Genomic DNA, 13,518 nt, shown 5'->3' with positions numbered 1-13,518 from the left:
TAGACCTGCCGTGTGGCGGCGCTCGGTCTGCAATCACTGATAGTGGCGACACGCGGGTCCGACGTATACTAACGGACCGCGGCCGATTTGAAGGCTACCACCTAGCAAGTGTGGTGTCTGGCGGTGACACCACACTATCATTCGCCAAACTGTCGGTTCGATGTCTCGAGCGGTTTAGGAGATATGAGAGATGCGAATATTTCATTCTCGCGGGCGTCAGATCGGAAGTGAGCGCGCTACATGGGATCCATTTTCTCGAGTTCGGAGGCAGATAGAGACGTCCTGCCAACTCTAAACAAAAATTCAACATATTAGCTAAATTTCATATGCTGCAACATATGGTGTAATACGCACCATAATCATAGCGACCCCTAATTTTCGCTACAAACTTTTTGAGTTTTGCGTAGTGTCTTACCAAAATGTATTCATCACCATAAGAATGGTCATTAGCCCGGTGATGGGCACTTCACCACGAAGCTGACATATAACGCTACAGTCTGCGCGTGCGAAGTACGGTGTACGCGTCGCAATATGCACTGCACACGCGCGACTCGTGCGGCACGTGCGTGTCGCGCTGGTAGTGTCGTGTCACGACACACGTGCTATACGCGTCTCAATTTGCCTAGCCTTTCAGTGTGTCCATGGCCCTTAAGCCATCATTTAAATTTAAATATTCCCACTTTCTGAAAAATATCGTATGGGGATGGTTTCTAGGCTCCATTGTCTTTCACGTTAAATATATCGTTGATACAAAATTTCTAAACCAACGATAGAACCAAACTTTCTTTATGTGAAAATCGTTTGTTTTCCTATTTGTACTTGGCTAGTAAGCGCTGTTGCTTTGGTCTGAGCTCAAAGTATAATTTTTTTAAGATAATATTTAATGTTGACCAAAATCTTACATTGCCAGAAATTCTTTAGTTTTCAGAGCTTTCAATAGCATATTGATGAGACGTGGAAGTTCTCGTAAAACGCGGCCCCAGCACTCATCTCGAACTATGAGTTTGCCTGGCAGTCCATATCTGCGCCGCAGCCATCGTGCTAGCCTAATGTATGAACCGAGGACAACACTTCATATATGTATACACTTCTTTTGTCTTCGCAGATGTTCCGCAGAGCCCTCGCCTTTTTCTGTCTCCCTTGTGGGCGGGAGACAGACACCGAAGATCTTCGTGTCGTAGCGGTCTGCGATGACGACGCAGAACCTGACATATTGTACCCACAGGTGAGCAGCATCAGGGTGTGTGAAGAATGTTAACACTGAGGCTTAGGGGAACCCAGATTATACATAATTATAATTATCACAATACATTACAGATTACATCGAGAACCTGTGTGTTTTCCAAAGTTTTCACAGATACTTGTAGCTATAAGCAAGCCATCACCTAGTGATAGCTCTATGCTTATCTTATCTACCGGGCTTCAACTTAGTTTCACTGGGTTACTGTCTCACCGCGGCTAGTGGGTGAGTAGGCCTGAGTGCAGCGCGGAGGTGGACCTCGGTTCAGTTTGCAATAATGCCAGCGAATTTTCTTTGATGGGAGGACGGGAACGGGCCACTCAACCTCCTGAGGCCAGTCGGGGAGCTATTGACTGAGGAGTGGCGGCTCCAAGACATGAAAACAGACAGTGACATGGACAACGGTGTGCCGATCCCACGCCTCTCCACACCGCATTGGTAGAGGATGACACGGCGGTCTGTCGGTATCGATGGCATGTGGACGGAGTTTACGTTTTTACTTTATTCTCACTGTGTCAGCACGGAGGGGTTTCCAGTGTGATGGACGTTCCCCTCGCAGCAGGTAAACCCTGGGGAACCTCCGTTTGCTTTATGACCGACCCGTACAATTTTTTTTCTTTTATAGAGCCACTTCTCGCCTCTGGCGGCTATATTACTCTCCCAGTCACGATTTTTCTATTCCTACGCAAACTCCCACATTTGTCAGATTTAATTTTACCTCCAGATGGACCTAGCTGTTTAGGGACTTAATTGCCAACTTAGCAGACATCTTTAACTCGAAGGAGACCATTCATTGTCTGTGTTAGTTTCCTCTCAGTTCTGATGCAACTGTGGTATTAATTACAACCACACTTCCTGAAACATGTTCAGTATCTGTTGCCGGACAAATCGATAAATCTTCAAGGAGCGCGTTAAATAGCTAAACAAAATTACCATTTATTTTTATTATCACATTGCTTTGTAGACAGAATACATAGCAAGCACGTGTAGAAAACTTTGAATGAGATGTGTATAGGCAATGGACCCGTTTTCGTGAGAATGAGGGTTCGTCTTGCTTCATGGGCAAATAACTGCATCTGCCTTTCCGTGATAAGTGTCTTCTGCACAACAGCACATCTTGTAGTGTGTCCTCCTATGTGTTCATGCCACTGAAAACCCTGTCCGAACTACACTATCCGAACTGATTCGTGTTTCGGTTTACTCGCTAAGCAACGACACATAAATGGACGTAATTGAACCTAGCCGGAGGGCGAAGTCAGTACTGAGAATGTAGTTAACATTAGCGGGTCAACACACTTGGCATTTAAGTCGTCTTGTTGGGCTCGCTTGCCTTTAGCTACTTTAAAGATTCAACTTGCGGATTCTCTCGCCCGCACTATCATACAAAACCGTCAGCATGCCGTAGTAACCTGATATATACCTTATACAGAAAGTCACTTGAAACACTACTCACTATAACAATTTCAATTATAACTTTGTTTAAGGCATAAAGTAAAATATTCTCTCTACTTTACCTCTCGACAGTCACGAAAATTCCTCTAACATAGTTCAGACAAAGGCTAGGACTTTTATGGTACCCACCGAGAAAATAATACGACTCTCTAGTTATATAATTACAAAAATCACAGATATAAGGTTAAAATTTTGTATTGGAAAAGACGAATGTCTTAGGTTATGGTTAAATATTGGGAAAGACATAAAGTAAAAACAATAAATGGAAATATGACGACGAAAACAAAACTCCGACAGGATACCAACGTGGTGTGGATGCGGTTCCGTTTGGGCCCCGGTCAAGAGGAAGGTGTTCCTCCGATGTCAGAAGAGCCGCAGAAGATGCTGATGTCAGTTGATGCTGCAGGCGTCTGTGCTGAGAAGCTTCCTTGGCTACAGGACACGCAGCAAGAGGAGCGCGCCGTGGGAAAGGTAAGACAGCCTTATGATTACCAGGAAGGGCACGAATGATGAAGTACACGAAATGATAGAGCAGTCAAATTCCAATTATGAATTTGTGCACGTTGAAGAGTAAGCTGTTCTTCTATCTCGTATTTATTATGAGTGCTTCTCACTTGGGTCACAACCGCGTTATTCGAAAAGAACGTTGCTACCTCCCGTTACCAGAATAACTTTGGAAAAGGATCCACGGAAATGCAATTAAAATTCGATGTCACTCCCATCTTGTTGACGCAATATCTTAATGTAAAACAGTGATGAGACAATTATGGAAGTTTCTTTTAGGACAGTGTACAAATATAAGAGAGTAATTTGGCACCAGTTCTTTATTTCTTAATGGGTATAGTCTTGTACTGAAAAGGAGCTGGTACTAAAGGAATACAATTTCTAAATCTAAAACATATTACGTTAACGTGAGATGAAATCTAAAACAGAACATAACAAACGTTTTATGTTTCAAAGTGTACACCAGTGAAAATAAAATGTGCATCTGAGAATAGGCCACCGTTTTGTAGCTCAAACCTGTGTATTGTAATTTGCTAGGAACGTCCTAGGTATACTGTCCTGAAGATATTTGTAATAGGCATAGCTGCTCATACCTGTGCCAGGCTTCAACAGTGGTCGTCCAGACGTCATACAGTGTTTGAAGAAAGTACCTCCAAGTACCTCGCTAGACATTGCAGCACGTCACAAACGGGAAGTGCGCAAGGGATAAAAGTCCCTGCAATCGCACTATTCACCTGTGTCCTCGGTGGATCAGATGGATAGAGCGTCTGCCATGTAAGCAGAAGATCCCTGGTTCGTGTCCCAGTCGGCGCGCTCATTTTCAGCTGTCCCCATCGAAGTATATCAACAATACTTGTCGGCAGCTGAGGGTTTCAATTCATTATCATTTATTCTACAGAAGCGCACGGTCATCAGTGGTATCCGTTCTTTTGAGTACAGTTACTATACTCATATATAACGTCACAAACGTGTTCAGCTGCGCTGACGCAACAGTCGACTGACTGCTTTGTTGAGGAGTGCCACGAATTCCTCTCCTGCTATAATCTCTTCATGAAGGAGCAGGATATGCACCTTACATCCTCAACGTTTAACTGAATGTGCCCCAACTTCTGTCTTTCCCAACAGTTTTTACCCTCTGTAGCTCCCTTTAGTACCACATGGGTTATTGCTTGCTGTATTAAAGCATGTCCTGCCATCCTGTCCCTTCTTTCCACTATTTTAGTTATGCTCATTTCTTCGCGTATTCTGCGTACCACCGTATCTCTTATCAGTCCACCTAATTCTTAACAGTCTTCTGTAGCACCGAATCTAAAACGCTCCAATTGTCTTCCGTTCCGGTTTCCCTACCGTTCGTGATAGACTACCAGACAATGCTGTCCTCCACACGCACATTCTCACAAATTTCTTCCTCACGCTAAGACCTATGTTTGATACTAGTAGACTTATCTTGGCTACAAATGACCTCTCTGGCTGTGCTACTTTGCTTTCTGTGTCCTCTTTGATTCTTCCGTCATGGGTTGTTTTCCTTCCAAAGTAGCAGAATTCCTGGCATTCAATTACGCCGTTATCGCGAATTTTGACGTGAAGTTTCTCGGTATTCCCATTTCTGTCACTTCTCAATACTTTTCTCATTTTTCAGTTCTCTCCCAATCCATGTTCCGTACTCATTGGACTGTTCATTTCATGCAATGGGTCTGTTTTTCATTACTTTCACATAGGACAGCAATGTTATCGTTGATTTCCTTTCACAGTGAATTTTAGTCCTAATTTTGAATCTGTTTTTAATTTCCGTCACTGCTTCGTCGATATACTGTTTGAACGGTAGGGGTGAAACACTGAGACCTTTCTTACACCGTTTGTAACCGAGAACTTGGTCCTTGGCCTTCCAGTTTGGGTTAATGGTTTATTCCTATTTTTCTCATAATTTCGAATTTCTTGCATCATTTCACATTGTCGAACGCTTCTTCTAGGTTTACATATCCTACGAGTGGGTCTGGATTTTTCTTCAGTCTTGTTTCCATTGTAAGTCACAAGGGCAGAATTGCTTCCTCTTTCTTCTATATATTATTCTTGTCAGCTGCTTGGATGCACGACCTCTTAAGAAGACTGTGCGATAGCTCACGCTAGTATTTACCGTTGCTGTCTTCGGAACTTTCTGGATGATATTTTTCCAGAAGTCGCGTTCATGTAAGTTGCTTAGCCCGTCAGACTGCACTTCTAATCCCTCATGATGTTTATAGTTAATAAGACAGAGTAATTCATTCAGTGAAGGATTCCGCCAATGCATAACTGAGAAAATATTTCAACTTACACAATGCTTCTTTAACAGTTGTACAGAATTGTAAGCACTCTCCTAGAGGAATTAATTTCAGTAGGTTTAGAGCAAAAGAAAGAAGGCCAACAACTTCACATTCACATGACTCGTTTGAAGCCCTCTTTGTGGAACACTGCTTTCATTGTTTACACAAATTCCTCTTAGTCGTTAAGAATGTTGTACTGTAATGTATTAATAAATAAAAATGTCATCTTAAACTTAGGTATTTTTTACTCTATTTACTTTTTCTGTATTTGTTGTTGTTGTGGTCTTCAGACTGAAGGCTGTTTTTGATTCACCTCTCCATGTTACTCTATCCTGTGCCATCTTCTTCATCTTCGAGTAACTGCTGCATCCCACGTCCTCTGAATCTGCTTACCGTATTCGTCTCTTGGTTTCCCCCTACGATTTTTATCCCCCCCCCCCCAAACACACACTCCCCACCAGAATAAACTGGTGATCTCATGATGTCCTAGCATGTGTCGTTCCAACCGATCACTTCTTCTAGTCAGATTCTGCCATAAATTTCTTTTCTTCCCAATTCAGTTCAGTACCTCCTCATTAGTTACGTGATCAACCCAGCTAATCCTCAGCATTCTTCTGTGGCACCACATTTCAGAAGCTTCAAGCGAATTTACAAGTATCTCATTCTATGACCAAGTAGTCTTCGCTCACAGTGTCCCAAGGAACGTAACGAATTAGAATTAAAGCAGACAAAAGTAATAAAGCCGATTACTTGCAAAGGTTTAAAAGGGGTCAAAGGCTGAGCGATATTACATTCCTTTTTCGGAAACAGCGCTGATTTGAAACAAACCTTGCGCTTTTCCTGTACCACGTCTTGTAAACAGCACAAGTAGGGAACAAGCAATTTCAACCATTCCTACTGAAATACTTGTTCAAGTAGCACAATAGGCACGACACGATAATACAGAGAGAACCGTCTTTAGCATATGACTGACGACAAAGATTAACGAAACTGAAAGCAGCTTCAAGTTCGTAACAAGAAAGCGTGATAGGCTATGCTCTGTGTGATAACTGATTACTCAGACGGGGTCAGCATCACATGACCGTTAACGATTCCGTCGTACAGAGCGGAGTAGCACAGTAGTTAGAACACTGGACTCACATTCGGGAGGACGACTGTTCAACTCTGTGTCTCGCCATCCTCTTTTAGGTTTTCCGTGATTTCTCTAAATTGCTTACTGAAATCGAGGGGTGGTTCCTTCGAAAGGACTTGTTCGCCTTCCTTCTCCATCCTTCTATAATGAGAGCTTGTGCTCGGCCTTTAATGACCTCGTTGTCGACGGGACGTTAAGCACTAATAACCTGTTCGTCCTCCTCCTCCGATTCCGTTCTGAACTGCGAAACAAGCTCTTGCACGGAAATACAGAAATATTTCACAACTATTTCATACGGGGAACTAAATGGGCACTATCCCAGAGTGCAGAGAAATGCACGATAATCCACACAACTTTCGGAAACTGTGATACAGCTGTCAACATCTAGAGACGTCCACAATATCTAATCAACTGATAGTAATAACACCAGATCTGCGTACTGTATTCTAAATTCAAACTTAAGCTCTTAGAGAATCACTCACTGCTAATCTGAAGTAGATTTTCAGCAGTGTCCTACTGCAAATTCAGTCTTTCTTTCACTGGTGCCATGTCCCGCACTGACGCAGGGTCGGCATTGTTAGGAACGGATTTGGCAAGGTTAGGATGAAGGGGTGGCCGGATGCCCTTCCTGCCGCCACCCCGTACCCCTCGGGACGGAATTAGTGTACCTCAGCTGTCTGCGTCTGGTGTAATTCATGGAATAGTGCGAACGTGTTCAGATGTCGGCGAGTCGTGCAACTGAGACGGAACGTGGGAACCAGCCCGGTATTCACTTAGCGGGATGTGGAAAACCGCCTAAAAACCACATACAGGCTGGCCAGCACACCGGCCCTCGTAGTTAATCCTACTGCAAAGTCAGTGTTGAACAAATATTCCCTTTTCCCAGAACGCTTGTTGTGTTGTACCTACATAAAATTACATATTCGGGAACCGTGAAGCTGACAGTATTTTAAAGTGAGTACTCGTTTTCTGTGCAGGTGAACGACGCGACTACCGTCTCGACGGTGGCCGTGGTGCACTCCGCCCCAGACGACGGCGCTGCCAGTGAAGAGGAGGGGCCGCCTCCAGCTCGCCGCAGACGCGGCTGCCGCCGCTGCTGGGCGGAAAGACTGGGCGCCAAGGTGGTCGTTCTGCCGCACGGTCGCCAGGGCTACCGCCTAAATAGGAGATAAAACTTTGTCATGGGGAAGGAGAACTGAAACCCTGCAGAAACTGCAAATTTCTGGTCATGTGAAAATGATACAGTTCACAACAACAACGGGGAAGAGAGCTTCCAAATCTTTCCATGACATGTTGTGCAATAATAATATTCAGTAGGACGCAAAAAAAAAAATTACAGCTTCTTGGAGAACATTGATTGTAAGGAGAAGAGATGTAGCCTGAAACCGGGAAAGTTACAGAGTTAATTATAAAAATTATAACATTGGAAATGAACTGTATCATAAGTGGTCTGCAGGTAACTAGACAAGATAAAATTCGAAATGAAGTGTAGCAGACAATGGAGATAACGTGCTCTATAGCAAAATCTTCGGGGAATACAGCGCTTCAATGTTACCGACACATCGGAAGGCTGCTCAACCATTTCTGGCGAAGGAAGGTATTAAACTGGGGGTCGCGCGGAAGAAAGAGGAGGTGCCAATGTTAAGATGGGAAGAATACTGCCAGAAAGCAATGGAAGACCGGAAGACGAACAGTAGCAGCCTGCCGAGGTCGAAAATGACTAAATGTTAGCATCAAACGTCGTCGAAGAAGAGAAAAACTTTTTCGCTGCTCACCTTCGACTTATCGTGCAAATTGGAAAAATGATATTGACGGAACAAGGGTGATTTTCTGAACTGTTTCTCACCGATTCATTGTTTGTCTTTGATGAGGTTTTTGGCAACCAGTGACGGAAGTCATTAAATCCGAACAACGACGTAACACTTGAGCTTTCTCATAGCCAGCAAATAGTTTAACGACGGTAATTGGTGCAGTGGACCGTCCGGTGTTTCTGAAAAGAAGTAAAAACATTTTTGGTTTTTGTGCCGCCTTCGGGGGTCACGTAAATTGATGTTACTAAAGTCAGTGTTTTGTATATTAGCAAACCTCTTGGTTAACACTCAATAAAATTTTAATGATATCACATCATAGTTTATTCTTTGGTTTTGTAGGATATTAATAGAGTCTTACACCATTGGTTCTTTATGGTGATGTGTTTCTATTGAATTTCTGTAATAAGAACTAAACGAGTTAAACTGCGAAAGGTCTATCGATTTAAAGACTGTAGGACATAACTGGCTTGGCTTCGTATTTTCGCACTGTGTGAATTTGGAATGTTTCAAGTGGAATGATTTAATTTACAATGGCCTTTCGGAATTAAGTTTAATCAAAGGAAGAGAATTTTCTAAACAATTACTACTATACGAAGTAATCTCTCTGAAATGGCCTCAAAAACGGCTGTGCAAATTTCGTCTAAGCTGATTACTGCGATTTATACCACAACAACAATTCGCTTTTCCACTTCGTAATCTCTTAATAACAAAGCTGAGATTAATGTTAAGAAAAATAAAACACGAATCATTACGCGTACGAAATACATAATTATTCGCACGAATACATTTTTAACGATACCTACATATTAACGCATCAAGGCCAGGGGGAGCAAAGATATCGAGGAAACTGACAGAAAGAGAAAGACAGACAAATGATAAACATCACTTCAAAGATGTAAACTCCACCCTTACCTCCGAAACAGTATGGACATATGTATCACAAATAAGATCATATGCTCTGTTATTAATTGGTTAGTGTACAGTTCATTCACGACATTCACCAAAGTAGTCTTAGTAACACAAAAAACGCAAAAAATACTGATATCACGATAAAATACTAGCTGAGAATGTATTTACAGACATAACCCGTTAGCTCATTACTGATACTAGACGCCGATAAAAAGATACGTAGAAATTAGTGAACCACTATCAACTCACTATCCGAAAACCCATTACTTTATTATCGAAGCTTTCTGTGACTTCGATATGTATCACGAACCACATAGAGGTATCGAAATAAGGTATCACATGAAAATTGTGGAATGAAGGAAGGTATCTTTAGTTCAAGTAAAAAAAAGTGAAGATTCACTACGGGTAAATAAAAGCAATCAAATTAATTTTCATAGTTATCGCAGAAATATGACACAATTACATAGATCTACATGAGTAAACTCCAATTCTCAACTACGTGCCTGGCAGAGGTTTCATCGAAACTTCTTCAAGACATTTCTCCACTACTACACTCTCGAACAACGCGGGGGGGGGGGGGGGGGGGGGGGGGGGACAAACACTTAAGTCTTTTCGAGCGAGCTCTAATTTCTCTCATTTAATTATGATGATCATTTCTCTCTATGCAGGAGGGCGCCAACAACATATTTTCGACTTCTGAGGAGGAAGTTGGTGACTGAAATTTCGTGAACAGATCGTGCCTCAACGAATAACGCCTTCATTTTAATGAATGCCACCCAAATTCATGTGTCATATCCGTGGCGCTCTATCCTGTATTCCGCGATAATACAGAACTAGCTGCCCTTCCTGAACATTCCCGACGTTCTACGAAATTAACATGTGGTGCTGATCCCACATCGCGCAGCAGCACTCGAGAAGAGGACGGACAAGAGTAGTGTAGGCAGTCTCTCTCTGGTAGACCTGACTATGGCATTGTGTACACATTACCCCAAGTGGTATGTACGCTGCTTGATGATCAGATTCGTTAACAGTCACAGAATACGTTCAGTGTAAATTATGGAACATAAACGCAAATTATAACATATGAGTATACTAATAGTAGTGTTTCTTTTTCCACACTGCCTAGTGCCTCTTCATAGCATACAGAAGATAATTCGAACGAAAAATCAAGTAAACTACTTAGTTTTTCAATTTTTTTCAGTGGGATCACCTACCAACACATTGTAACCCTACCCACCAGCTGCTAACATATCAATTTGTTCTGCGTGCATTAAAACAGGTAACTGATAATTCTGATACGGTAATCCGCAAACTACTTTTATACTGGATAATTACTTCACAATACTGGGTAATGGCGGTGTCACGATATTCACATCAAATTATCTAATTGTCGCTACCCTTATAATGCAGATGAACCAAATTTTTGAAGTATAAAGTATTCAGACGCAAGAGAATTGCAAGACATTATTTTGTGATAATAGGCCTACGGTCGAAAACTAGTATGTCGAGGTTGAACTACAGTCACCTGGTTTCTCGTGGCTTACAAATAACATAGGGACGTATAGATAATCAAACTGATCTATTTTGTAAAACTCACTGAGTCACAAATCACTTATCGGTGCATTAAATTCCAGCGACATAGTATCAGGTACCAAGAGCATCAGCAACCATTTTCTGTTACGTATTAGAAGACGTGTGAATCTCTGTCCCAAAACGAACGTTTTGAAAAACAATAAAAAGAGACTAAAGATACACGTATAACAAAACTTTAAAAAAAAAGATCGAAAGGTAGTGTTGCGGGGCGCCTGACGATTATATGATGCAAAGAAATAGAAATCGTGCGATTTTAGATCTGTGGTTCACTCCTTTATATGAGTCACCCACATCCAGATTCACACAAACAGCAATATTTCTGTTTCAGTAAATGGTGAAGCTCGCATTGAGATTACTGTTATTTGGCAAGCGCTCCAATAGCACTGAAATGCAGGGGAGTCTACTCCCCGAGTGGACACAGCTGGTGAAGGCGTACGTTTCGTTACAAAGACGTGGTTGTTGTCTTCAGCCAGATCTCCGAGCTAGTGTACCGTGTGGCAGCCCTTTCGTCGCCTCATAATCAACATTCTCTACGTCTACACCATCTCTACATAACTGCTGCAACCTACATCCATACTAGTCTACATACCGTTTTCAGGCTTTGGTCTCCCTCGACAACTCTCTTAGCCAAGTTATGCTACATGTATCTTTTCGCCAGTTCGATTCGGTACGTCTTCACTAGTTATTCGATCTTCTCAACTAATTTTCAACACTCGTCTGTGACACAAACTTCAAAACCTTCGTATCTTAGCTTGACTGGCCAATTTGTCGTCAAGGTTTCACTTCCGTTTACGGCTGTAATATAGTCGAATACCTTCGGGAAAACGTTATAATACTCAAATTCATCTTTTTCCAGAAATTCCATGCTGCTGGCAGTCTACATTTTATATCGACTCGGGTTCGATCATCATCAGTTAATTTGATGCTCAAATAAGAGAAGCGCCCAGAAATAGAAGCGAAAACGAAATGAAACTTACAGGGTAGAGAGCGTGTGTGGTGCTTTCACAGTGATAACGAAGTAAAGTAAAAGATATTATCCCACTTTGCAGTTTACTTTACATCGTCTGTCCTGGAAATATGCAGTACTTTTCCTGGAAATTGTCATAAAGGCGTTGAATCCTCAGCTGAGGCAAGATGACGCACAAATGGTGTATCCGTTCCTCGTTTTAGGAGCTGGTACTGGGAAAACATTGACGCCCCATTTGGTCCCACATATGTTCTAATAGACGCAGACACGCGGAGTTTGCTGGACATGCGGAAAAGTATATCTACGCTGACACCTGGACACAGTTCCAGTCCTGCCACTTCTGGAAGCTGGAGTCGCGGAAAAACCCGAGATTGTGGTAGCAGCAAATTGAAAGCTGGAGATGGCAGTGGCGCAAAAATTAAATAAATAAAATTTTGCTAAACTTTAAAAAAAAAGAAAAAAGATGTGGGGACCCTCCACGTGCACAATGGCATGACTGCAAACACAAAAGTCTACTGCCATCTCTGCATAAGGGTAAGTTTTCACTAAAGTGAGGTCTCGCAGGATGTGGATACTGCGATGTTTGCGTACGTCTGATTGAGGTTAACCACTAATACGTGCTCATCTGGAGATAGATTGGGTCGAAAGTTGAATGAAGCGTAGCGGTTTGAAGGGTAGATGAAAAAAAAGTTCCAAGACAAGAACCTATGGAAAAAAACCTCTGCGAAAATTGGATCGGTTCCTAAGAGCAGTAGCGGTGTTCTTGCTACCTGCGACTGGTCACAGAAGGGTAGGCTTTGTTAGTAGTGGGTATTGTAACGTCTAGAGAAACAAAAACAATATATTATGTGGTAATTAGAGAATTAGATGTATCATATTGTGTCATTGCATAAAATTATGTATTTTTTTATTATTTATTTTTGAAAACGTCTGCGTCGGCGAGTAATAAAACCGACACAGAAGATAAATGTTAAACAGAGATTAAAAAAGGAACTAGTATATAATGCGTGATGTAGATTAATGTCTTTGTCTTCTTGATTTGGAAGTTGTGCGAGTAAGATCTCCTGTTGTTGTCGTAGAGAACGCCAATGTAGCACTCTTTTGTCGAGACTAAGCAATGTACGCCATTACGTGTGAATTCACAAAGGTCTGTAATCACTGAGATATTTAAAGGTTTTAATAGAGTTGTTTAAATGAAAACTTGTATTATTTATTGTTAAGCTTGCTTGCATATTATCCCATCCTGTTGAGACATTTTTCAGTTATATAAATATTATCTGTGGTGCTGAGCTGCGTGGAGAACGAAGAGCCGCTGCCGCGGCGTATTTAAACGACTTACAATATAGTCGAGCATACCGCAAGGAAGCGGTAAAATAATAGTAAAATAATATTATTTCTTTTAGCTCCCAGACTGGCAGTGAAGATCAGCAGATTTTATGATGTGTTGCAGGTTGACGCGGTCTGCTGATAGGATGTAATTTACAGTGCAAATAATTTAATGTACCTTCAGAATCTGATAGGAATCTTGCTGTGCTCCGTTCTGATCTGGCAAACTTTATAGTGACAACGTATTTTTTAATGAGAGTCTCATGTTCTTGGGCTAGTCGTGG

The 13,518-nt window shown here is 42.0% G+C and overlaps 1 protein-coding gene across 1 annotated transcript in view; it reads left to right on the top strand.

Moving 5' to 3' along the window:
* The window catches only part of LOC126188392 (odorant receptor 82a-like), a 163,259-nt gene extending 155,459 nt beyond the window's left edge, over positions 1-7,800 (top strand). Inside the window, exons 7-8 of the mRNA XM_049929993.1 lie at positions 2,990-3,163; positions 7,606-7,800. Coding sequence (XP_049785950.1) covers positions 2,990-3,163; positions 7,606-7,800 — 369 coding nt within the window. The remainder of the gene's footprint in view (positions 1-2,989; positions 3,164-7,605) is intronic.
* Positions 7,801-13,518: the final 5,718 nt, after the last annotated feature.

This window comes from Schistocerca cancellata, chromosome 5 (genome assembly GCF_023864275.1).
Source record: "Schistocerca cancellata isolate TAMUIC-IGC-003103 chromosome 5, iqSchCanc2.1, whole genome shotgun sequence".
Classification (NCBI taxonomy): Eukaryota; Metazoa; Arthropoda; class Insecta; order Orthoptera; family Acrididae; genus Schistocerca; species Schistocerca cancellata.
The sequence above is the reverse complement of the archived record's forward strand: the minus strand, read 5'-3'. Positions and strand labels throughout refer to the sequence as shown.